Here is a 27783-nt window from a genome sequence, read left to right as displayed (position 1 = left end):
CAGAAAACAGCAGGAAGAAATGGTAGCAGGGAATAAAAGAGATCATTTGGAGATATTAAGTAGAGCAGGTTGAAGCCAACCATTTTTCAGATTAGATTTAGCTACAGTCTGTAGGAAATAAGAAAGCTTTTTTTAATGTATGAAACCTCTGGTTCTTACAAGGATATAGTCGTTAAATGGTCTCCTAGTCTAGCTTTGTATCTTTTTGCCAGTGATTTTTCAGTTTTTAAGTATTACCCTATGAGGTAACTAGGATCTTATGTCTTAAAATAATCTATTTTTATTTATTTATTTTTATTTTATAGTTAAAGTTGTAGTATAAAAATGTAGTGGCTTAAAGCCAGCCAAATCAGTACAAGCTACCCCCAATGTAATGAATTTAGACATATTGGGAAGTGCTTAAATTGGGATCCTCTGAGACTTTTAGGGGCCATAAGAACTGCAGAGTATCCTACAAAGCCTACAAAGCTTTGAATGGCATATGGGAGACTGTCAAAGCCCACGTACTGGAGAGGATTTTAATTGTAAGCAGAAATAAATACCTTCCCAGTAAGCAGACTATGTCAGAGATACACCTGTGCCTACAGCCAAAGAGTGAAGCGGCACACCTGACAATTTTTTTGTTCAGGAATTTCCTCTGTTTTGTCTCACCAGAAGTCAGAGCAGTCTGTTCTCAGAAAGAGGAGAATATATTTTTTTCCACTTTTTCAAATCTCAGGTTTCACTGGGGCAAGCATTACAGACTTAACAGGACCTTTTGGTGGGATGGACTGCACTATACAAAGGAGCAAAAGAGGAGGTTTAGTGTGGAATCCTAAATTTTATATTACAGTGAGTTAAGATTCAGTAAGACACAATAAGTTCTGACTTGGCCAGACAGGCTAATGATACAGGATTTCCTGAAATATTCCTCGGTATCTCAGGAGGTAGTGACTAATTATGTTTGATTTGCTGGAGGTTTAATTCTACAAGCTGCTCAGCCTTTTAAAGTGTTATTGATTGATTTGGGAATTCTTAGCACTCACAATAATGAGAAATGAATTTGTGAAATTACAAAAGTTTAACACTGTGGCCAAACAAAGATTTTTATTTTTGCAGAGCTTTTCTGTTATAAATGGATATAAATAACTAAAGAAGGAAATCCATCTATAACCTCCTTCTGGATCCCAGATTACTGTCATGGTTTAGAAAAAATGTACTTATTTTTGCTTTAGCAAACATAAACTTCCAGACTGTGTGATAGGCAAGTGATGGTAGCTTGTTTTATGGGTAAACAAAGTTTACATTTATCCATAATAAACTTAAGGTAAATGAAAAAACTTTTCAAAATGATCCACAGCAACATCTTCTAGTATTGGTAGTTCATGAGGAGTCAGATCCTAAAGGTAACGTTTAGGCTAGCAAAAAAAAAATTTAACACTTTGTTCTTAATTTCCACTTATAAAGATATAATTTTTCCCTTGGGATAATGCTATCTATAAGCCTTCCAGGAAAAACTGGTAAGCCTGCTTAGGAAAGAAATCATAAGGGCTAGGAAAATATGACATCTACATTTGGTTTTGTTTTGCAGTTTGTGTACATTTCCTGAAACACTAAAAAACATTACCATATGATATGGTTACATTTTCCAGCAAGTGTTGCCACTAACTTGGACATGTGGCTTTGTATTATGATTTAAACATTGCTCAAAAATGCAGTCTTTCCTGAAACACAAATAGGCCAATGCCTAACTATCACAAATGTTCTTTATTTCCATATTTGTAATATATAAAGCATATATTGAAAAGGGTGGGATTGCTTACCTCAAAAATATAATCTTTTCCATCCTTTCCATGTACAGCTTTAACAGCACAGATGTCCAAACCACCAAATATTTCAGAACAGGTGTCAACCCAAAGCTTGTACCTGTTTTATAAAAACAGTTTTTCTGTGAGTATCTCATCATGCTCTTGTTTTTACAGGCTTAATCTGGTACTGCACTTTATATAAGGATTGCTTGAAACTCAGAATTTTCACTATATTGTCAGTTTTATTGAATTTGTTTTTCTCAGAATAGTAGCATAGAGACTCTGGGACGATTACTTTGCTTTTCCCAGCAGAATTCAAAAAAGCTGTGGCTCTGTATCCTGACCTAGTGTTATGCTGGCTGCCTCCCAGCTTACATTGGTCCAAACATGTGTCTGCTCTAAACTGAGTAACCTGAAGATACGATGGAACGCAAATACCATTTAGTGGTATCCCATTCTACACTTCTACCACCTCATGCTAGTACAGCTTGCTAGTTGTGGCTGTGCACTATGGGAGAACTCCCCAGAAGGGGGATTTATCATCTGACCAGTTTTTGTAGCTACAGTGATGCCAAGGAGTTTTAGACAGTCGGGGGTGGGGGCCCTGTTTCCTGTGAAATTCAAACTGGCACGTCTGTGCACAGATTCAAGTGTGACAATCCTCTTGCCTACCACACTTGATAGTGTATTTAATTATGTATGGGTTTTATTCTTTTATCAGGAAAACTAAAATGAGAGTCTCTGTCTTAAATTACTGACTAAACTGTATTTCAAAGTAGCAATGAGCTTTATATATACTTCACTGAACAGGGCAAAAGAAAAACCAAGACAAAACAAACCTAAAGACAAAAAAAGAAACAGTCACATGACACTAAGTAAAAGTTATGTAGCATGCAGAAAACCATAATATGCTTCATGTCGGTTTATAGGCAACTACAGTAAAATTTAACAGAAATTTAAAGAACTCTGAAAAATGATTACAGCTCCTACAACAAAGCTAGTGCTTCATACAGCACTGAACTCCTGCATTTCATTTCTAACCTCATGGTAAGAAATATGAACTGAGGAATGGACAGTTTACCCATTCTACATGCAGTAATGTGATTTATTTTTCTTGCATGAAGAGCTTTATCCATCCTATGAATAGAGAGATTATCTGACTAACAAGGAAATGAAGTGGGACTTTCTAGAAAAAGAGTGAGGCAATTCCCGTGATCAAGCACAGAACTGTTAGTGACATATATAGGGAGCTGTAATACTTCGTTGAGAGCATTCTGAGGTGACGTAAGTTGTGTATGTTTGCTAAATGGCAAGGATTGACTTATAGACACAAAATAGCATTGAGAACTTTAATTAACTAATAACACAGTAGTGCCTGAGCACCAGTAAGTGATGGTATGATCTTGAAACGTTATAAAGGCAGACACTGTCACGCCCCCAATTGAAGGACATTTTCCTCAAAAAAATTAAAAAAAAAAATCTGTTTTAAAGCAGTCATTTATCATAAACTTTTTTCTCTTTCATTGGCTAGCATTTGGGTATAAATGAGAGCTATTTCCTTTTATAGATCCTCCCTCCCGATCCAGTCTTTAAGACATGATGATAAATATGCCACATCATAGTATTTTCCATTGCAAAAAAATGATGTTATAAACCTAGCATTTGACTTCACTGTAGGATCAAAGAAAACTTGTTGCTGAGTCTTATTCATATAAAAATATCTTCGGTAATGGCATCCTTTCCAAGTAAACTTATTAGGTCACATTCTTTATAGTTTTTTGTGCAATGGAAAAAAATATTCTGTTAAACAGAATACAAAAAAAAATAATAATAAATGATACAACTGTTTGAAAAAACCCTGATGGTAGTATTTCAGCAACATTTTTTTTTTCCTGTGAGAAAAATGGTTTTGTCCAAAATGAGAGTTTTTTTGGATGCCTGACAATTTCAACATTTGTAGATGCACTGACTGACTGGACTGCTTGCACGCACTTGCTTACAAATATCTTTTTTTTTTTCCTTTTTTTTTCCTTTTTTTTTTCTTTTTTTTTTCTTCTGTAAAATACCCATGTGTATCTCAGCAAGACATGAGGACAGCAAAAGTTGTCTTTAACAATAACTATCTGAGCTTTCTATGAAAAAAAAAAGGTATTTTATTTAAAAGACTGAAAAATTAATCAGATTTAATTAAGAGCATCTTTAGTAGTCTATATTCTGCCAACAAGCACACCTGGAGAAAGACAGTTACGTCTGGGAAGAGAGGTCTTGGGTGGACTCTCATCTAGTGTTGTAAACCCAAGGCTTGCACAGTAGGTTGGACCAGAGGCCACGGTTCTGTTTTCCCAGAGCCAGTAAAAAGTGCAGCATCCTCAGAACTGACAGAAAACAAAATACTGTTCCTCGGGTGTCTGACATGAAACATGAGGTGTGTGTGACTACAATAGGTAAATATTGTTCTGGTCCTATCTGGGGAGCAATGCCTCTGAAATGGAGGGGTCAATATGAATATGTATCATTGAAATTTTCTCGTTCTGTGCCTCATCATCATCCGTTACTGCTCCACATTCCTCTTTCTTTTCCAAATTTCTAGACTAACATTTGAATTCAGTCAACAATGTTGACTCAGGCAGCGCTTTCAAAACACTTTTTTCTAAATCATGAGATGTATTATAAGTGCCCTGAAATGCACATTCATTAGGTTTGATTGCTTTTGGCATGCCTTTAAAGTACTTCAACTCTTCAGAAAATTTCAAATTTCCCTTTTCTTCCTTTATCTGCTTTGTGTGTAATCAAACTAAAAGCATGGCATGAGATACATATCCCTTTCTGTTACAAGGACACATACATTTTTTTCTATGCTTTTGTCTTCATTAGCATAAAAGAAGTTCTGTTTTGTTGGCTATTTTTTTTTTTTTTTAATGGAAAAATACTTGCTATACTTTAATTGTGTTATATTCAAAAGTGGAAGCTGCAGCAAAGCAACATAGAGCATTTACAGTGAGGTGGCCAGGCAAGGTTAGCATTTTATACTCATTGCCTATGCTTGCTGTTTAGTTTTCCTTATGGGCAAACTAAAGTGCCTGCATTTTTACAGAGAAGTAGTTCGTGGACTGTAATTATGCTCACTAAAGCACACTTTCTTTTCCCTCTCAGTGAATGCATAACCTCACTTTCTAAAGGAAGGTGGGAGGGGAATGAGAAAGAGAAAATAATGTGGCTCCACTCCATCCCCAGAGGGGAGATGAGTGAGGACACAGTCTAGACAGGGGTTGGACAGCAGGGAGTTGTAATTCCCATCTTATTTATTTGCACCTTTCTTAGGGCAGGCAATGGTTCAACTCCTGTGTTTCTCTCAGCTCATAAGAGGGAACAAGTTATTGTAGGTTCCAGACTTAAAACCAACCAATCAACCAAAAAAAAATCAAAGCAAAACAACAACAAACAAACAAAACCAGAAAAAAAAAAACCTCTTGAATTTTAGAACCTTTTAGATTATGTTTTTACTGTACAGATTTTTTTCAGCTTCCAATGGCAGCAAACTTTGGAGAAGCTGGACAAAATAAAATTCAGAGCCATAAAAAAGCATCACAGCTTTACTTTGCATGTAAAAGAGGCCTATATGTTGTTATTGGAGCAAATGAGCACTATTGAAGGGTAGTAGACTGGAGCTTCAAAATGGTACTGCATGGATACTGTGGTACACTGAATTACTAAGAGGTAACCAGCACAAGGATAAGAGAGAAAAGAAAAGCATAGTATACCAAAGTACAGAGCTGGAATGATGATATGAAGGAAATAAGCTTTGGAATATCTCAGCATCTGGGCAAAAAGACTCACAGTGCAGTTGAAAGGACATTTCAGAAACGACAAACGATTAATAGAAAAGAGAAATACAATTTAAATAGACAATGTTTACACCAGATTGCTTGGTTACAATAGATGATGTAGGAGAAAAATTTAAAACACTGTGACATGGGGTAAGACCATTAAATACTTAATTTGGATACTTAATTCTGAGACAACTCCTCTGGAAATTCTTGGCTCATGTTCTTTCATCTAATTCCAAGTTTTTTTCCAAAATGAATGGGGGATCTTCATTTACTGTGAATTGCATGTCACCAATGTGATTAAAAAAAAAAAATTTAAATATGTATTTTTAATTACCTTTTACATGAGACTGGACTTACTTATCTGACATAGCAATTTGTTCCAACATTGCAGAGCCCGTGTTTGTCTTCCAGTTTCCGGATATGGAAGTCCTCCTGAAAATGGGGAAATATTACAAAAACAGCCAGTGGTTTTATATTTTCCTTATCTCTTAAGTTACTCTGATCTTAACATTAATATTTAAGGCAGTTTTTACATCTTTTTCATATCTGGCAGCTTACAATAGAACATCTAAAACATGAAGAATTTTAACAGGCATCACAATATTATGAAGTATGACAATGCTGTGAAATTTTTGTTTCCCATTTAGTCATTTAAGAAAATTTTAAAAAGTACTATGATTAAGTGCAAGTGTTAGCAATAAACTGTTGTCAGTGATAAATGGATTGAATAGCCTGTAACATATTATTAGTGCAAATGTCAAGGAAGTGAGGCTTCAGCTTCTCATTTCAAATCCACACCATTACAGATTTAGGTCCCATTACTTTAAAGTCAAGATGTCTACATCTCTGATCTCTTATAGAGCTGGACTTCTGTTTCTCCTCCAGTTTTCACTCTTTGCTAGTTTACTAATACAATCTAAGCAGCTTAGTTCAGGCTCAAGTATACCATCTTTTATTTTATCTGTAAGAAATATATATATATTTTTTTTCTCCTCCTCAAACCCTAGGACTGTTACCAGGGTTGAGAAGATAGCTCTTTTCTGAAACCTAAATGCTGTTTTGAGAATGGGCTAAGGATACAAATCATGAAGTGTTTCCAGTTAATAAAATAACAGAAACATCTGTAATATATTAAAAGTATACTAGGCAGGAGCAATAGTTTTCTCTCCATTTTTCCATTAACCTAATTACAAGGGTCAGTAGCAATTGTGGGGGAATGTTGACCTTTCTACGGAAGTCTCATAAAGGTAGCTGAATTTTAAAGCGTAAAGTTCTTATTCTTTGTTGTGGGAGAATATATTGAAAAGGGAAGGTCCACATGACATGCTATGTGTAAGGTAACTTTTCCTGGTAATAAGGTTATTTTGTGACATTTATTTGTATGTGTGTACTTACAGAACAATTAAAATGTTTAAGTTCACTATTTCTCCACATGCTTTCTGAAGAGAGATTCTAATTCTCACAAACCACATCTGAACTCTATTGCAGACTTCTCAAAGGCATTCCTTAACATGTACCATATAAGGTGTCTTTCAGGAAGACAAGTGTGATCAATTCAGAAAAAAAAAAAAAGAAAAAAGAAAAAAAAAAAGTCCTGAAAACTTTTTAGCAAGTATTTAGTTCCAGATGCTCAGCTGCACTGATGTAACCTCAGCACTGTTGAGTAGTGAAGAAAAGATGCTTTAAGCCATATTTTCACTCCACAACCTGAAACGTCCCCTACTGAACTTGAAGCAGAATCAAGACTGGATGTATGGATGGCTGTAATGATGCCGTAGGGACCAGATTAAGACTGAGAGGAATGCTATGGACACAGCCCTAACTGGTGTAATCTTGACAGCTTGTGGACTGGAGCCATTGATGCTAGGTCTGTGGCAAGGGACTCCAAAACAATGGGGCTGGTCCATTTGACCATGGCTAAGTGATGCAAAAGTGCCTTTACCTGACCATCTACTATGATAAACCTTAGTTATGATTTCATAAAAGTCACGTATGATTTCCACTACTGAAATATGTAAGTTTCCCACCCTTCTTCACTTCTGTTCTGATAATTGCTAAGGGTTTTTCACATCATTCTTTCATATCATTATTTCCTCCTCGTTTACTAAATACTCAATAATACAGAGAACAACTTCAATCACATTTGAGTGCTTTACACTTAGGCTTAATATGCTTTCACTTGATTTGGGCTTGGAAAACATGAAGAACTGTTTTAATTGTTAACTGTTTTAATTTAATTGGGGAAAAAGGGAATTATGATTGCTATATATAGTTCATGGTAACTTGACTTTTCCCCTTTTCCACCACCTGTCTGGTTTGTTTAGTACCATTTGAAGCATGAAATCCAAATTGTCTGGACAAGTATTGCCACAAAACATGTAGAAAGGTTTACCTACAATTCTTTTGTAGGTAGTCTAGTTAGCAGTTTGTTACTACAGTACTGTTTCTTGGCTGATATGCTCTACTTTTGCTTTATTGAACTTTTGGTCAAAGTAAATTGTTATGCATTCATTGTGTTGCTTTTGGAGAAGAGATTTAAAGGTAGTTTTATTGTATTTCTGTTTTTCTTCACTGTGTTTGACCCTTTAAACTCTATTTCCTTGAAGTCAGTTGAATTCTGTAATGGTACCAAGTGTAGTTAAGTATGCGTCACAAAAAGTTTTGAGGAGCTGTGGTATTTAGAGGGATCCGATGTTGCATTTGGCTGTAATCTCAACTGACAGATGATAAGCACCAGTGTTTTGTGAGTCATGGATCCACTTATACCACAATTTCCCACAGAATTATAAAAGTGAAGCTCTTAATAACTCTCTTTAAATTACACAAACAAATGCTCAGCTGGTATTTTTTGTGGTGGATCTTTAAGTACTCTGTTCCTGTGTCACAGAACAAAATGAGAACCAGCTGTAAAACAATATACCACTGACATAATGTGTATGTATGCATATGAAGAATTTTACAGACATTTGGTAAATCTTCTCCTTTCATGATGCTTTCTAACAATGGATCAGTATTTAATTTTTGTGATTTAACTCTATGAAAGAATCTAGAGAAAAAATTATTGCTAGGCTTTTAGCATCTGGATGAACTCAGTTTCTGAGGGAATAGAAACATAAGAATAAATAAAAGGTAGCAAGAACAGACTGTCATTTTATACTTTTTTTTTTTCCTGTCCCTTAGGCCAACTGCTTCTTCTGTGAAGAAGAAACATTCGTGTTTAAAAATGATAAATGTTGTGTGGCTGACTATTACAAAAATTATTCCAGAGACTAAACAGAATTTTAATTTCAAGTCAAGGAAAAAAATGTAGGGCTCTCTCCTGTGAAATGTAGTGGTCCAGGTTCTACCATAGAGAATGAACCATCAAGTTACTAATATTGCATCTGACTGCTGGTATCTGGAGGTATGTCAATAACCATTAACAGTTGGGCTTTATTGCTAAGACTGTGCCACCTGGGAACTGTAAGATAGAGACAAATCAACTCTGCTTATTATAAACAAGAGAGGAGGGGAGAGATGGCTAGCAGAGTACAAGAAAAGCAGAGTACCTATCAAACCACCCATGAGAGAGAAAAGCACTATGCTAGCCTTGAAGAGGCTGAAATAATTGCATGAAAAGGTCTAAGACAGAGAAAGAAGGCTGACTGGTGACTGGAAGTAGAGGGAGAGCACAGCTGTTGAATGTCACTGAGTAGAATAAAAGGAGCAGGGAAGAATCTGGGTCAATAAGAAATGAAGGTTAAGGCATAAGAGATAAGAAGAGGTAAGTTAGAAGTTGTCTGGGAAAGGGTGAATCCAGACCAAGATATTGTTTGAACAGATATAGAAGACTTTGGGGTGTAGGAGTATGGTGCTACTTTTCCTAAAAGTAGGATGGATGCCTCAAATTATGGGGCTAAAGCAAGGAAAAGTCAACAGTCTGGAACACCAATGTCGGACAAATGAGCAGAATTGCAATTGACTTTCCTGGAGAAACCAGGGACTAGAAGTTGTATCATTCGAAAGCATTTGTTTTTGATTCTTAAGCTTATAGGGAGAGGCTGTATATTGGGGTAGGCCCAACACATCTGAAATTCTGCAGGGAGCTTGAGATATAAAGTTTCTGGCTTGCTTTGCTAACACTCAAAATCAGGGATTTTGGATCAAGGATTACAGAAACCACTCAAAACCTTGCAATTTATTTGAATGTTCTGCCTTGGTCATGGCACACAACTCAAATTTCCAACACGTTTTTTTGTAAAATTTATAGTTCTGTGTTCAAAATAGAGCAGAAGAATGGAGCATCCATACTGTTGGATGGGTCTGACCTTTGGCAACAGTATGTCCACCCTATTCTGTGTTGTCCTTTCTTCTGCTCAGATGCACAGTGAGAGGCAGATGGACTATTAAGTCATTCTCAAATACTCCTCCAATTGTGGTGTCAGGAGAGGCCAGTAGTTGCTCATACAGTTTTGATTTTGTGAGAGTAATGTCACAGGGGGGTAGTCACAGTACATGGCCCTTCAATACCAACCGAAGGAGATAGATTTTGCTCTTTGCCCCTACCCTGGGCAGAAGGTTCTGCATTTCTGATAGAGCTTGTTGGTTGTTTCTAAATTACTTGAAACCTAATGCCAACTCAATCTTTAATATTAAAAAATATTTCATGCATTTTCTTTAACCAAGCTCCAACTTTTGCTTCTCATAATATTTATAGGTTGCTTAAAGTTCAAACGATTTTACTAGTAAAAATTTGACTGTCCCTTACTGTGTGTGTGTGTTTGTTTTTTTTTTTAATTTATTTTTAATTCAATTGTCAATATACAAGAAGTCTCTTATCTCTCCAATGCTGCAGGAGTTGTTAGCATTATATCTTTGTACGTATATCTGTATATGCACATGTATTTTTATCCATGTTGTTTTTCCTGCCTCAGAACTGTAAGCATGAGGGAACAAATACATGAGATAATCTAACTTGTCTTAAAAACATGAATGAAATGATAATCAATAGCCAAAAGAGTTAAAAAAATGCATAAAGACAGTTACCATAGCTCAACTAATACCTCATAATCTGTTTTGCTACTCTTGCTTAATGTGTCTAAAACTGAAACACTACTTTAGCCTCCCTATAGTCATAATCTTTAAACATATCTGGATCCTGCAAGGGCTCTTCTCAAATTAGAAGAGATTTTTACCCATATATGTGAAAGCCATTGTAAGATTTTCTTACATTTGCTATGTTAAAAGAAGAGTACTTCCTTCCATTAAAGTTTTATCATTCAGGTTTGCGTGAATGAATGCCATCTAAATATCCTTAGAGGGAGAGAAAATTTGACAGAAACAAGTCCTCTATAGAAAACAAATCCCCTTCCATTTCTTTAAATGAAAAAATAATTAAAGGTCAGCAGGAAAACCACTGTGATAGGCTCACCTTTTGTGTCACTCTCCTCCTCTCAGTGACAATCAACTTAAAGAAAAAAGTCTTGATATAGACAGAAAGTCTAACATACTGTATTTCTGAAGAATATGACAATGAAGGCACAGAGTCACCACATTTCAACTCAGAAGCCCATCCAACAGTCTTAATCTTATTGGTGCTTATTAGTTTTGAAATAAATGATGAAAGAAGATAAGTTTTTGGCTCACATGTATGCTTTGTAGTTACTGCCTATCTTTTGGATCCTGATGTCATATTTGGAGTCTATGAAGGGTTCAGTAGTGGCGTAGGTCTGAGTAAGTGCTACCACGCTGGCTATGTCCTGAAAATCGTAGTGGTTGTCTACCTTGATCTGTAGTCATCATACCACAAATAAACAGCATATACAAAAGGAAAAACAGCAATTAGGAATAAAATATAGACTTCAGTTGTAAATGGCATTCATGAGAAATATGTTTTTTGATAGCATGAGTTCATAAAAAAGTATTGGATATTTTATCTGATTTCTAGATTCTGTAACATTCCTGCACTAAGGTATTTGCTTTTCTAGGCAAAATGTTACCAGTTCATCTGTAGAAAGCAACTTGCAAATAGTAGATTTTATTTTTCTTTCCAATTTTATTTCCTTTTTTTTTTTTTTGTAGTGTTGATTGATAATTTTTGGATCTGCGGCTTTTAGGAGAATTTTCAAAGGTGTGATAATGTGTGACACTAATTTATATACAATTCTTCTTGTTTTTCTAAACTGCTCACGTAACTGATTGTAGATGGAGCCCACCATGAACTATCACATCTGTGTCACTTATCTCCCATGAGAGAGGAGATGAGGGGTAAAGACATCCTGATGAAGGTACATTCACATGGAACACAGAGGGCTGGCTCAACACAGCAGAATCAGTTGTCCTACTTCTCTGCAAGGAGTCAGGCTTTCTAGGAGTAGGATTTCCTAGATCTAGAACACTATGATAAGATGGTGATGGGTATTAATACCACCAATTATAACATCTTGAAGTAAGAGGGAGGTGGAAAATTAGGCAATATTGGTTCAGTGGAGAGGGAGAAGGAGACTTTAGAGGACAGATGGCAGGCAGAGGTATTACTTTTGGACAGGGAGGGCACACATCTACCATTGAGTTCAAAGGAAGCTGGTTGAAATGGGGGAGAAAAAGTGACTCAGAAAAGTCTTAGGGCTGGTAGAAAATAGGAGAGGGAAACTATATCTCCAACAAGACATTAACCCAAAGTACATTTCAGAAAGGTGAGGAAAGGAGGCAGAGATTAGTATGTACCACGCTATCTAATATTAGGAGAGTTTGCAAATTCTGGCAAGTCCAGCATCTTTTTGCTTCCATTTGCTTCCACTGTCACCTGATGCTTAAAAGGGGACCTGTAGGCAACAGTGGTCACAGCTGTGAGATAGGACTTGCATATTAAATGGTATCTTGTGAAGCCAAAACAAGTCATAAGGCCTAAGTATTTGCTCTCAACTCAGATTCAGAACAATACAGAGTAATTTGTTGATTGAGAGCCACAGAACCAGACACAGTGGTCTCAACTCAGTTTCTGAAAGCTTAATAGCTTATGTGAGTCTAATTATGACAAATGGAAACACTACTCCTAGTAATCCCTTTAGGGAGGACTAGGGTATGAGAAGAACCTTTGTTTGGGCTGACAGTAAACATTTCACTACAAAAGACTGGCATTTAATCTTTAAAGACTTAAAATACTTTATAGCTAAAAAAAGCCACTAGATTTATTTTTATTTGTAGACATTTGATATGCTGAATATTTTTGTCAAATAGCTCCTTTTTTTCTATAAACGAGAGGTGAATATTGAAAATACAGTATAAACATTATAATACTTCATGTATGCCATCCACAGAAACCACAGTTTAAGTAATTAATAGTTAATTCTGCTCTCAATTAAGCTGGCCGCCAGAGTTCCACTGACTTACTAAGTACTAAATAAAACAGTCATAGGCAAAAGAATATAATATACAAGCTGCATAATTAATGAACAAAATACAGATAAATCATCTTTCTATTTCTGTTGCTAGTGGCAAATATTATGTTATGGAGCTTCTGGAGATTCAGGATGATAAATGTAACTATTCTCTGATGATTTAAAATCTAAAACACAGCATTAAAGTGTTTTCAGTGAGAGAAGGTGGTTAATCGGTAATGACTAGAAATTTTCATTGACATCAATGAAAGTGGGATTTAAATCATATCCCTTGAACCATCATTGTGAGATAAGTGATATCAAAACAACTGTACTCACCACTGAAATGCAATTACTTTGGAGAAAGAAAGCAGCAGTTATATAGTGGTATGAAACAATCACAGAGAATACATTAAGACAGGAAATGAAGAAGAAATCTGTATCAAGCTGAAACTAGCAGAGAACCAAGGCAAAACCTTCCTAGATTCCCAGGTCCAAAAATTTGGATTGTACAGACAGACCTTGACTCTTCAATAGTTTCACCACAGTCAACTACATTAATAAACAAAGTTCAGCTTCAGGAAAGCATCTCAGTTTGTTTCCAAAACTGTCCTACAGGGGACAACACATAAACTGGCTGACTACATGTTAATGTGAAAATATATTATGCATTATGCAAGTATTTTCCTAAAGAGAGGTGCTTTCTTGAATAATAGACAAGCAGAGATTTGCAAGAGCAAGGATCAGAGACAGAATTTGGACAGTGAAAAGTTAAAATATCCAGGAAACAATGGAACATGCATTTATTTTAGACAAACACTGAGCCTCCTAACATGCAGTAAGTAGCATCTGCACCTTTCCCATGCCTGAATGAGCATGTCCAATCTTCACAACAACAGGAAATGTTGGCATTGTTAGCTAAGAGGGAAAACAAAGAAGAAATGTTAGAGAAATCAACTAGGAGTTAAATGATTAAGCTAAATTATTTATGAAAATGATTTAAACAACCATAATGTAGCCAAATCTGTTTTTGCCACATGGTAATTTGAACAGGCATCTACAAATTGTTCTGATATTTCATTTAACCATAAGTGTTAATTTATATTGAACTGGGATGTGTTAAATCTTGCTCTGCTTACTGTCTATCAGCTAATCACAAAATCACAAGTGATATTGGTTATTTTAGGTTTAGTTTCAGCAAAATGTAAGTATTTACTGGAATAAGTTTGAGAGGCAGTTGATTTTGCTTATTGTAAAGTCATTTTAGGAAAAAGTCCTCTGAAGCAGCTATATGCACAATAGGAGCATTGTATTGTTAAAGTTAGGTTAGGGTTCAGGGAAAAATCTCCCTCTGTGAACTATCATAAAAATATTTGCAACTTTTTAGATAGGTTTTGATTTGGAGAAGCACTAGACACTTCAAACTTCACTGCCTTTTGTTTTTCTGTTTCTTGGCAGTTTTAAGTTTCAAGATTGGTGTTTACTTACAGCATGGCAGCTCTTCAGTGTCAGATACACTAATTTAAGTTTCACAGATTTCTCTCCCAGATTTTAGTGCTCTTATTCCGGGGGCATTTTTATCCTCCTCTGAATGCTTTATACGGTGTTAGTGGAAGGATGGAAAAGAAAAAAGAGCCCATCTTCTAATCTCCTTAAAGACTATCCAGCCAAAGATGACAAAAAAGCTAAGGAAGATCCACTTAGAATTTCACTGACATTTCTGGTGTGCCTGTCACAGTGTAGCTGGAACTTTCGACACCCATCACTGCAGCCCATTTGTAATTTCCTACACCTAGCATGGAAGCTTTTCTAACAGGCACAGCAGATGGCTGGTATCTCCTGACTTCCCAGTTCCCACTCACTTCACTGTTGTTCAACAGGATGTGCCACTGGCATCAGTTTGACCTATTCCTTCCCCTCCCTTTCCCATCCCCCCTTATATTTCTTAAATTAAAGTCTACGGCTGTTTTAGTAGGAAAATATATAATGGAGCTTGCTTTCTTATGTTCCCCCATCCCCTCCAAAATTATATTGATTGTCATAACAGAAGGTGACTATGAACTGAGGGCTCTACAAGAGAAGCTTGAAATTTCTCTTGTAATGCTGAACATCCTTTGCTAAGGATAAACTTATAAATTCATTGGTGAGGTACTCTGACATAAGAGAAGATAACTTCCTAATAGTTCTTTTTGGAAAAAATATTTTTGTTGCTGTATGACCCAGCTGCGGCTGAGATTTCTATTTGTAAGCATGAACAGAGCAAACTTCATATATAAAGTAATGGACTCCAGCTCCCTTAGTAATTCACCCAATAAATTACTAGGGAGCGTTTGCACGCTGTTTATTTCCAAAATTTATTATACTAAAATACTTGCATTTATCTCTTGGATATAGTACGAAACAGGAAAAAGGTATGTTATATCAAAGGAGAATTTAACTTAAGAGTAAAATTAAAGTAGGTACAATAGGAGTATATTTAATATAATATATTAATATATTTAATTAGTGGCACTTTACACGTCTTCACTTACGTAGAATCAGTTCAATGCTCTCAGTTATCCTGAAGTAAGGAATATAGGATGTAACCAAGCTGTACATGAAAGCATACTTTGTGATACTGACACATTCTGTTTTATTACTGTGTACAGAAGTGCAAGAAGCATTTCAAGAATTGGTCTTTGAATGCCGAATACATTTAGCTGTTTTGGTTACTTTTCTAGAGCTGTTCCAATCTAACCAATTTAAGTTAAAGGCATTTATAATCATGTAAGCATTAAAAAACATGATTAGTTTCAAAATAAAGTTTTTTTTAAACTGTAGGAATGCAAAGTCCTATATAGTCAACATCTAGTTATTTATTGCTTTCATATTTTAAAACCAGATACTTTTTTTTTTCTTTTTTTTTTTTTCAATTTTGAGGAGGTGGGAACAAATCATTGCCTGACTCAAGATTCATAATGGCAGCAGCACATTTTTATGATTGAACTATAAACCACTGAAACAGGCTTTGTAATGGAAATGCTGGCAGACCTCTAAGTATAGCAATACAAATGGCACTCCTGTAATCAAGAGGACCACGTATTTTCCCGTGATTCCATAGCTGTGGAATCCTTTGTGGACCACAGGAACAAACACTAACTTAAAAAAAAAAAAGCTTTCTCCTTTAGAAAAATGTACTAACATCATTTAAGGTAATACTGTTCTTTTTGCTCTGGAGTCCAATATCAAGATTTCATGTGGTATACCACATCCCAATATAGACAAAGAGAACGTGTTGCAGGGAAAGAACACTGGATATTGCTCTTCAAAATCAGACAGACAAAAACCTAGCATAGAAGGCAGTGAAATATTAAGTTATCCCAGTGCTTTCCTTGTTCATATCTATCACCGTGACAGGCCCACAAATCCAGAGATGATGAAGTTATTTTGCTTTTTTAGCAGTGTTTCTTTATTCCTGCTGTTACTGTAATTACCATAATTCGCCCATTGCATATGGAGGCTCTACATGTGTGCCTTCATACAGTCACTTTCCTAATACTAACTAGTTTCCAGTTGTGTGTGGTATTGCTCTATCAAGCTATCATGAAAACTGAAATTTCGTATTGAAATTGCAGAAAACTCAGTTTGAGTCCTCCTTCCACCTCTTCCCAATCTGTTCTTTTCTGTTACTTCGTCTTAGCAGAACAGGCAATCTCAAGACTTCTCATACATTTGGGTGAACATTATGTACATACAACCATGAAACTGACACTGATAATGTACCAGCTCCATGGGTTTCCTTTTAATTTGCAGTGTAGTTACTTGGCAGTAAGTTACCTTGAAAGAAGGTCTAGCAAGTATGAATGGATCAGTTTTAAATAGAGCTGATAGTAATCATAGAATCATAGAATTATTAAGGTTGGAAAAGACCTCCCAGATCATCTGGTCCAACCACCCCCCTAACACCAATGTCACCCACTAAACCATGTCCCTAAGCACCAGGTCCAAAGCTTTCTTGACCACCCCCAGGAACGGTGACTCCACCACCTCTCTGGGCAACCTATTCCAATGCCTGACCGCTCTTTCTAAGAAGAAATGTCTCCTCATTTCTAACCTAAACCTCCCCCGGTGCATGTGAGTCATTGCATGTTTTCTTTCAATTGTATTGGTGGGGGGAAGGGGCTGTTTTATGAAAATAATGCTAAAGGTTTTCTTTAATTTGGTTAAGTATAAATTCTGCTGTGACAATTAAAAATGGAAAAAATCAGAATTCAAAATTGGAAGACCAGCAACAGAAATTGCATTGATATATTTGGCAGGTTCATATGTATGAGAGATGGAAGTGGTCTATACCACATGATCTCTTACATATACATAAAACATACCTGAAATATATCTAGATTTCTTTTTCTTTACTTTTTTTTTAAGTATAAACAGTTCTACTATAACTTAAATAACAATACAATAAACTATAATGTATTATTATTAATTAGTGAGAAAGGAGAATACATGTGTCAAACATGCAATAGAATTTTCCAAAGATAGATATAAATATGTTTGGGTTGGTAATAAATATTAGCAACAACTGGAAAACCCGTCATAGCTCTTTGTTGGAACCTACATGAAAAGCAGTTGAGATACATTACTTATGTTTGCTAATACAATGTAATTAATCAAAATAATGACATTGAGTATTAAAATGTTTTATCAGCTACTAAAAATTAAAAAAGACTGTTTCAGTCTATATGTTTTCATTTCTGTGGTTTTAACTTCTCACATTGTTATTTTATAATTAATATGAAGTTTCATTTCTGCAGAGCAACTTAGAATAGCTTGGAATAAGTTGCATGGCTCAAGACGCTGACTACAACAAGGTACTACTAGGAGTAGGTGCTCCTTTTATCTATAGAGCAAAAGTCTATCATGTTTTGCAGATGAAAGGAAGTAGTAAAAATTCTGAAGGAGAATGGCTTTAAAATCTGGGCAAGAGAATGCTAGATTCCTAAATTTCAAAATGAGAAATATTTAGCATTGGATTTGCTTTTCTGAAATGATAGCTTTTAGGATTTTCCATCATATACTAATAGCGAGAATTTACATACTTAAAAACCAGAAAAAATCTCATGGTTGCTAATACAGAGCTCCTTCATACTGGGAGTTCATTCATGCTTGACATTGTGGTGGTTTTACTCGGGTGGGCAACCGTGCTCCACCACAGCTGCTCTCTCACTCCCCCTCCTGAAAGTGAAAGGGGGAGAAAATACAATGCAAATTCTATTTGTAATGACACTATTTAGATATATAATAGACAAAGAATTATCTCAAGAATAAGTTATACTGGCAGAACTACTAAATCCAGGGAGAAATTTAACCCAATATTCTCAAATTGCTGAACAAACACTAATTAAGGCAAGCACACATTCACAACAAATAGTTTTGAAATGTATCACAGAAGGATGTTTCTAATGTTATCAAGTCTTTCAGAATCATGTCATGACATCTGCTGGATTAGCTAGCTTGAGACCACAAAGCTTTTGGCAACTGTTGATATTAAGAGCAGTGAAGTGCTTTGGATTTTTACTATTCTGCTGATGTAAGTTATTACATCAAACACCCCTTTTCAATATTGCTCGGATGATTACTGAACGGACTTCAAACACAAATTAACTTTAAAGGTTCAGTAGTCACTGGTCAGAACATATTTAAAATGCCTAAAAGCTGCAAAATAATACCATACTGCTCTTCTGAAATGTCAAGATATTTCCAGGAAGTCACATATATTTCTTTTATAAAAGATTTGGGGCTGGCCTAACTTCTGCTCTGATCTCATTTATTAATAATTACAGTGAAAGAACAGTGAAATACTGAATGTTCAATTTCAGAAAATTCTGTAATTAGCCTTTGACATTGCTAGAATATGAGAAAAAATTGCCAAATTAAAGTGGTTAAAAGGACACCAGTCAAATGGTACAGGTACTCAGAAAGGATAAGTAAGTACTGACAGAACAACTGTTGAGATATCAGATAACCATTAAAACCATGAGTTCCAGATAAGCTCATGAGCACAAAAAGATGTGAAAGCTCCTGGCCTCAGATCTGCAGATGTACATAGGTAAATAGCCAACTGTCTGTGTACAGACCGTATTTCACTTTCAAAACTAAGAATACCCTGCCAGCCAAATATGAAGAAAAAATAGTTAAAGATAAAACACAGTTTCCCCTTTCATCTTCTCACCAAAGTTGGAAGAGGATATATATATATATGTGTATATATATATATATATATTTTTTTTTTTTTCTGGTTGAGAAAAAGGAAAGAATTCATATCCTAGAAGATTTAGTTTGTTATCCACACAGATAATATTTGTAAAAGTATTCATTAGCATCATTCAAAACATGTGGGTACATCCATTGGTCTGCAATATGGGGGAGTGGAGTAAACAGTTACCAAGTCTGGGACGCTTGTTTTGTTGAGATCATCCTTTTGGAACTACCATGTAATAGGTGCAGAACAAGAAGACACCATCAGGCATGAAATGTGAAAAGAAGAAAATGAAAAAGATAACATTCAATAAACATCACAGTTTTGTAAATGAATTTGGTGGAAAGCAGTAACAAAGGCTACAGGGTGAGAGAAAACCTGGGAAGATTAAAGAATATAAAAACTGCTCTGTAGAAAGGAAGGTATTAAAATAGGTGCTACAACTGTGACCTCTGAGCAGTTAATTAACAAGATTATAAAGCTCACGAACACTTATCTGATTAATGTTGTGCTCATGAAGAACTGTAATATCACAGAATCATCTAGGTTGGAAGAGACCTCCAAGATCATCTAGTCCAACCTCTGACCTAACAGTAACAAGTCCTCCACTAAACCATATCACTAAGCTCTAAATCTAAACGTCTTTTAAAGACCTCCAGTTTACACTATACTGCTGCCTGTATTTTCAATGCACTATACTGAAAATTAAAAAATGATCTGCCAGAGTACTTCTTACTAAGGTGTACTTAGTGCTTCTATTCCTCTTGAATTCATGACTGTGATTTCCTTTAAACTGAAATTTTTGTCCTGTGCTTGCAGTTCCACTGTAGCAGCAGCAGCAGCAGGATAAAAAGTCCTGTTACTTGAACGTCTCAACAAGAGCCATGTCCTTCCAGTGAACCTGACAAAATAAACTTAACTTGTGTTTTAAAAAGAAACAAAACATACGTTGTAACTAGAGGCAGCTGGCAGCACTATTAGTCTGGTGAACGTAGGTTCACTTTTTAGGATCTGCGCAGAGATCAGAGATTTGACATCCCTTTCTTACAATGTATTTCTGCTTTGTCAGTTTATTCTCTTCTAAACCTGAGCCAAGTCTAAAGCTCCTAGTCAGAAATCCTACTTATTTATTTTCCCTGAATGGAATTCAAGTTAGTTGCAGTGTGCGACATGATTTTACCATCATAAAATTTGAAGGAATTGTCCAATTAAGAATTGACCTTGAACTCATGGACCTGTGTATGCCTGGTCCTGTTTAGGTTCAATGGCCAAAATGCACCCCATCCCCATTTCTACTGCTTGGGAAACCTTTTGGTTACTGGCACTGCAGGACATTTTTCTACGCAGTTACACTGCACAGAGGTCTCTATATAAAACACCATGACTAGCTACAAAATATGTTTCCATTTTGTAATAAATTAAATAAATATTTAATTTTAGCTAGCTATGAAGTCCCTATGCTCTTAATTAGGCTAAATTTGAAAATGTAACGCCATTTAGTAAACTCTGACTGTTATAGATACTTCAGACATTTAACTTCTGACCAAAATACATTAGAGACTATAAATTACATTCATCGAAGTTATCTGGTAACAATGAAGCTGACTTGCACTCAGAAGCAATTTCATCTGCATCAGTTTTAAAACTGAAGATTATTTGTATTGACTTTACAAAGATAAGCAACATCTATCTATCTACTTTTTAACTAATCTTTAATATCTGGGCACTTAAAGATTTCATAAATGTGTTTATCATGCTTTCTACTGTAGAAATAAGTATTCTAGTTTGATATATAATACCTAAAGGCACCGTTATTATGTTCTATATTACTGATGTGAATGTTGCTTCGTTAACTGGTAGGTGGTTATTTAACTAGCCACTACAGTCTTCATCTGTGTTATTTTTTGTATTTTCCTGTATGTAATGGGAATAATGCATATCATTTCCTCTTTCAGAAATTTTCTGAAGTTTATGAGCCAGGTTTCCTAGTCTCATCCTGTGATTGCATCACTGTAAGTCTATCAATTTAATATAAATTCTTAAAAGTTAAGCTTCGTACACTGAACTGCTCAAAGGGTTGTGCTTCTGCAGTTTATGTATTTTTAAACAATGCTTACGGTTACATAATATATTTTATTTTCAAGAGATAATTTGAATTCTTGTAAATTTACTTTTGATTATTTAACTAAGATATAATGTAAAATATATTCATTGTTGTATATAAAAATAAAACTAGACACATATCATCTGATTAAAAAAAAAAAAAAGAAAAGAAAAGTGCTCTGCTGGCAACAATGCAGGAAACAGTTTTTTGAAGGGGCATTCATCCTGACTTTAATGTCCTCATGGTTGAGTTGACTAGAAGGAGAAAAAGGAAAAAAAAAAAGTTGCAACACAAAAAAATAGATATTTCACAAACATGACTTACCTCAAGTTCAGTGTTTAAATATTTATCTTTCCAATAATCCCCAAGCAAAGTTCATTTAACCACTCTAGTTCCATGTAATTTATTTGTGGAATATGCATCAGACTAAATCTAATTTTGCTCTGCTTACTTTGGAGAAAGGAAATTAAAAATGAAATAATGAAGGTGGCTTTTTATTCATTTTTTTTCTTTCCCAGAAACAGGCAGGAAGAGTCCTAAATCAATAAACAAGCAGTACTTTCTCTGGTCTATTTGGTTTAAAGAAAACAATCCCAAGATAAAAGTTAGGGTTCAGACATGCAGAAGCTCTCTCTCACCAGCAGGGGTAGCTCAACATATTCCTCTCACGATTAAGAAAAGCAGAAACATCATGCTTAAGCAGCTGTTATTCTCAAAAAAAGAACAATTCAGAGATATTGAGCCAGATTTTCCACTGTCTTGTACCTTGACAGAAAATCACTAGGTGTAAAAATCCGTATGCAGTAAATATTTAATAAAAAAAATATTTATAGTTCCTTTACACTGTTAGCAAGCCAAGGGGGAATTTAAACACTTTGTATTATCTTTTCAGAAACATGAGTGTTAAAGAAAGCTAAAAGCTTGAGTGAATGAAAAGAGTAGAGCATTAATTGATCAGTGTGCAAGGCCATCAAAGAGAGGCAAATGCAGCTTAATTGTGATTTTTTTCATTCAGAACAGAGAGTTAAAATGGCTTATAGACTGAGTGCCATATGGGAGATGATGCCAAATTGGGTTCTCTGAGTACCCCTCGTACACGGTTCCTTCAGCTGCCATTAACATCACCTCATAAGACTGGATCTTATGAAGCCAATTCTCTTTGTACTCGCTGAAATCAATACATGTTTTTACATGATCTTAGTGTATAAAGGGACACTGGCAAGTGAGTCTGAACCAGGAAATCAGTCCAAAATACCTTCGTCACAACATACTTTTTCAATTAAAAAAAGAAGTTATCTAAATCAATACACAAGTGACCTACTGGTAGAAAAATCTTACACTTTTAATGTCAGTACAGCATAAAAACAGATATTTTCATGAACAAGAAAAATATTAACTATAATGGCAGTGAATCAAAAAGAGCAGTTCTCACATGTTTCTAATAGAAAATCTGGAGAAGACAAAATCTTGGCAGAGACTAATTATATTTTGATTTTGGAACGTCAGTGTCTCATTCCATTCCAATCATTCTATCAACTGTTTTGCAATCTGCTGCCTCTAAAACAAAATAACATTTCACCACCTTACAAAAAAAATGACCCTAACTCTTGTGACCATAAACTGAGTGCATTTTTTAACTAGGGTATTTAGGAAGTGACAGCTTTAAGTACCATCCCTTTTGAAGTGGGCTATAGTACATATGGAGATACTGGAATTTAAAATCCATGGAAGCTCTATTCTAATTTTGATTTTATAAAAAAATATAATTATACAGGTTTTGGATGGGATGTGTATTGTGATTATTCCAGGTTATTTATAGGAAAAATAAATGCAACAACAAATGAAAATTAGGGAATATAGAACTCCAGCAAAGCATCAAGAAGGCAACAGATAAACTATTACTGTGGAGAATCCTGCCTGCAATCATTCTAAAGTAAGATTAATTTTCCACAGTAGAGAGAATAGGATAGATATAGATAAAAATATATATATTCTGTAGACAGTCAGGAGCTAATGTGCTGAGCAAGCAGTCCAACCAAAAAACACCACGTAGATTCAAACTGCTTGACAGCTGGAATGGACAGCAAGCTCTCTGTTGTATATCCCATTATTGGGATATACGCCTTTGAAGAAGCCATATGGACAACCCCTATGCAACACAGTTCAGAGCAACTTGACATAAGTCAAAGTATCAAATTCAAGGTGGCCCACGGAAATACTCTTGATCAGTATGCAGGAAACTATAAACTGAATTCACAGTGCTGCCTCTTAAAAAAAAAAATGTATAGAGGGGAGACAGTTAAAGATGTCTTCTTGGGGAAGAGATAAGAGTATCATAAAATCATAGTATCAAAACAGAGGGAGACCGAGTGTTCTTAATATGGGTCTCTGGGGGCCATTAGATGAAAAAGAAACAAAGTTGGCAATTAATGACCTTCAAGCTTTTCCAGAATGCTGTTGATGGATGATAATGCTAGGTAGTAAAAATAATAAGGAACATAACAACCCACTGTCCATAAAGCCCCTCCAAAATTATAAGAACTACACATATTTACAGTTTCCATTCAGAAGAGATGAAGCTGATTTGACTGTTGCTAGGTGCTCTGCCTTCTTTCTGTACCGTACACATCAACAAATATAGTGAATTAATCCCAATCCTTGTTATTTTCTTGCATTTTACTAGAAAATAGAAATGAATTGTCCTACACTGGGCTTATTTAGGTGGACAGAAATGAGAAAGTGTCAAGTGTTTTTTCTACTGTGTCAATAATGAATTGAAGGAGTCAGTGTAACTATGTCCCTTGATAAAGGGAGTTTTCTGTTTCTTATTAGTGTTAGTTATATCAGAACATAACCAGGGATTAACATAACCACTATTTAATCCTGCAACTCTTCACGCTTCATTAGTGTTTTGACATAATTTGTTATGATGTCATGGCTTATTTATCAAACTAAAGGAAAATCAACATTATAACATAACAGTGTAGTGAAAGAGGCCCTGTACTGTTAGTCCTTTTATACAAAATGAAGAAGACCAAGTGTTTCATTTGCTTTAGTCTGCTTGTGTTTATGAAATGTTGGCTATCTTTTCTTTACTATTACTGAAGATAAAAGAGTATTTTTGCTTCCAAATTGGCCAAGGAATATTTTTGGAAGTAATCTCTGTATTTTACAGGGTCAAAATATAACTAATGAAGTTAGATCTAAAATTTTATTCATTCAATGAAAAATATGAACTATAATATGAAAAAACACAGTGCAGCTTCAAGCTAAGACCTAATGCTTACTGATACTGTTCAGAGGCCATAGGTACTCAAACACTGCACTGATACAAAAGCTACAGATATTTGGCTCCTGAGATAAACAGACTAAAAATGCATTTTTATGAGAGCATGTTCCCAAGTACAGAGATTTTCAGACTTAGTAAAATCCTTTTCTAATGTTATGATATAAATATGTCTAAATTCTGATTAGAAAAACTCTCAATCACTTTTTTCTTTTTGCAAATGCCATTCTGACTTAAGGCACATGAGATATTTAGAAGCCAACAGTGACTCTCGAGTAACAGCCATAGTGTAATAAATGGTAAAATGATAATACTGCTGCTACTGCAAGTACCATTACTTTAGTCACAATTCAATTCCTTTAGACACACCTAGTATATTGGCTATTAAGAAAATAAATCATCTGAGGAATATACCATTTTCTCTGAACTACCTAAAAATGGAGGAATATAGGCCTAGTGTCACTGGTCAAAAAGCTTTAGTTTTTGAAAGACAATTGCAATTTGAAGAGAGTGTTCTTTCAAGTTGTCCCTTTTTTGCCTCTCTAACTCCTGTTTCTGTAAAGTTACAGACTACTGTGCAATGGCATGACCTCAGGAGATGGGTCTGTCTCTCAAGTAATGATACCCTAACAGTTTAAGAGTTTTTAATGGAATATAACTTCTCTATAACCTTTTTTTTTTTTTCTTCCCAGTCATGTCAGTTCAAATGTTTTGCCTAAAATAATTGCATTTTTTATCTTATTGGTCATAGAGTCAGTGTTTAGATATTAACTGAAAATACCTGTGATTGTGGTTACCCATGAGAGCCTTGTATTTGGAACGCACGTCTGCTACTCTCTGCAGACTATGTAACAAATGATTCTGGCAACTATTTTCACCTGTCCTGGCTGGCACAGAAGCCATGCATGAATTTCACCATGAAACAGCTTACCTATAGAAGGTTGCTTTTACAGTTACTTCCATGGACAAAGTGAATTGTGGATTGGCTATGAGGACTCTTCACCACTCATGTTTTGCATCAGACAGAAAAGAACTAAGGATACTTCTCAGCTATCTTGCATTAGTTTTGGAATTTAAAAATAGTTGACAAATCTTATTTTTTCATAATTAAGATTTATCAGAAAATAGTTCTGCTGAGGTTTCAAAAATTGTTTCCCTTTCACATTACAATAATAAGATTGTACCAATGTTGTCATGAAGAACTGAAAGATAAGCCTACCAAAGAACTGCTCATTAGTTAGACTTACATGGGAAGAAGAACTGCCAGTTTCAAGTTTGAATGAACAAGTCCCTGTACTCTAGGACTGGCTGGTGTACATATCTGTCACACAACATATCTGTTCTGGTGGTGGTGACCAGTTGTTCCATGTTGGGGTTCAGAAACCTTACATCCACAAGTTTCACTAAAATTCACATTACCACTGAAAGGTCTTGTTGCTGATGGCAAGTCCCAAGTCTTTCTTCCAATGTAGAGTGGGTCTAGAGAGACCTACAGGGAATATATTTCTTGAGTAGGAGCCTCTTTTATGGCCATTTACTTCTCAAAGCATAACCATGCTTTAAGTATTCCACCTATGTACAATTGGCTTTGAAGGACTCTCAAATCCTTCGTTGTGGAAGGACTGCGAACAATCTTATTCAAAATGTTCCTTAATTAACCAATGACCAGATAGACCTGTCTTCTTGATGTAAGAGAAGACAGTTTGCCCAGCTTATTTATATATTATTTGAATTTTACTGAAATAGTAATCAAAAAGGTCTATTTACATCATCTATGGCAGCAGCCACATGGTGTCATCTGGAAACCAGTCAAAGGCTCTCAGTTAATTCCTTCATTACTTTCCAGTCCTACTGCCCTAAGTGAGACCTGAAGATCGATAGTCGTAAACTACTGACCACAGATGCCATTAAAATACCTTCTTGGTGGTTTTTTTTTTTCTTTCTTTTTTTTTCTGTCTTCCTGTAGTTTGAACTTCCTGAATAAGGTTTCAGTCTCACATCTTTTTACTCACATGAAAAGCTTCCTGAAAAAAGTAAATTTCCTCCAAGTAAGAACAGAGATGTTAACAAGTCTAAATTATTTTCAGGTGTTAGACCTGGACCTGGATCTAACCTTATGATTTGAAGCCAAAACTTAAGACAGAAAAAACAAAAATCAAAGCATGAATGCTTGAACTAAATCACTAAATCACGATATCATGTAAAAAATTCCCAGCTCAGTTTTGAATCTAGATCTAAAATCTGAAAATAAGACCTAATTCAAATAATTTTTTATTTTTTTTTAATTGAGTGTGTCTCTGGGGAGGATGAGAGAAAAAAGAAGAATCAGAGCAACTATTAGTGGTAAGATTATCTTCTTACTGTTTAACAAAAAATAAATCTGCTGCTGTGAAACATGTACATATCTATGTAGAGGTAACAAACCATTTTGTGTACACCTAAATCTCAACAAAGAAGATTTTCATGAGTCTTGACTGAAATGGTCAAATTGCATTAATGAATTTTCAATTCTCAAGCTTGAATTGTGACCAAAAAAAAAAAAAGCAATAAAAAAGCAATTCTTTAAGTTCTATCGTCCATATCAATCTATACATTTTATTACTCTCTAATCAAATCTTACCTCCTCACGCCCCCATGAAACAACAATTTTATAACACATGTAACGCATATCCAGACTGTTATAGCAACAGAAGATCTGAAGTTGAAAAAGATTTCCCAACTTTTGAATTTATGTGTGTTCCATGTATAGCATGAGCCAGAAAATGCAGATACAGATCTGTGCTGATCAGGACATACATTAAAAAGGAATGCAGAGAAAGAGCCGTGCCTCCAATATACATTAAATGTAAAGTAAATCTGTGATAAAATAATAAAAAATGCCCTTTATTGCAGCTTTTATTTTTAAATCATTTTTCCTTGTAACTACCAATTGTTCTAGTCTTACAAATAAGCATTGAAACATTTCCTTTTCATGAATGAAGTTCTGTCCAGCCTGCAAACAGGGACGTCATCTCAAGAAAATGCACAGAAGTGCAGGGGAAGATCAGGGACTGCAAAGAAAACAGAGCTTAAAAAAGACAGCTTTGTTTACTTGACCAAAATAGAGAAGGTAGCAGAACTGTTCTTTTTTTTTTTTTTAATTTTGGAAGGAAATTTACTAGAAAAAAAAAATCTTTG

The 27783-nt window shown here is 35.2% G+C and overlaps 1 protein-coding gene and 1 long non-coding RNA gene across 2 annotated transcripts in view; one reads left to right on the top strand and one right to left on the bottom strand.

Moving 5' to 3' along the window:
• SYN2 (synapsin II) overlaps nucleotides 1-27783 on the bottom strand; it is a 175716-nt gene that overhangs the window by 32198 nt on the left and 115735 nt on the right. The window contains exons 7-10 of the mRNA XM_050712811.1: nucleotides 13831-13893; nucleotides 11243-11385; nucleotides 5975-6049; nucleotides 1803-1905 (exon numbers count right to left, since the gene is read on the bottom strand). Coding sequence (XP_050568768.1) covers nucleotides 1803-1905; nucleotides 5975-6049; nucleotides 11243-11385; nucleotides 13831-13893 — 384 coding nt within the window. The remainder of the gene's footprint in view (nucleotides 1-1802; nucleotides 1906-5974; nucleotides 6050-11242; nucleotides 11386-13830; nucleotides 13894-27783) is intronic.
• On the top strand, nucleotides 16980-26949 carry LOC118253744 (uncharacterized). The gene is made up of 4 exons (XR_004780515.2): nucleotides 16980-17088; nucleotides 17772-17828; nucleotides 21172-21228; nucleotides 26897-26949. It is a non-coding gene; the product is annotated as an uncharacterized LOC118253744 (long non-coding RNA).

This window comes from Cygnus atratus, chromosome 10, assembly GCF_013377495.2.
Source record: "Cygnus atratus isolate AKBS03 ecotype Queensland, Australia chromosome 10, CAtr_DNAZoo_HiC_assembly, whole genome shotgun sequence".
Classification (NCBI taxonomy): Eukaryota; Metazoa; Chordata; class Aves; order Anseriformes; family Anatidae; genus Cygnus; species Cygnus atratus.
This window is presented reverse-complemented; position numbering and strand designations above follow the sequence as displayed.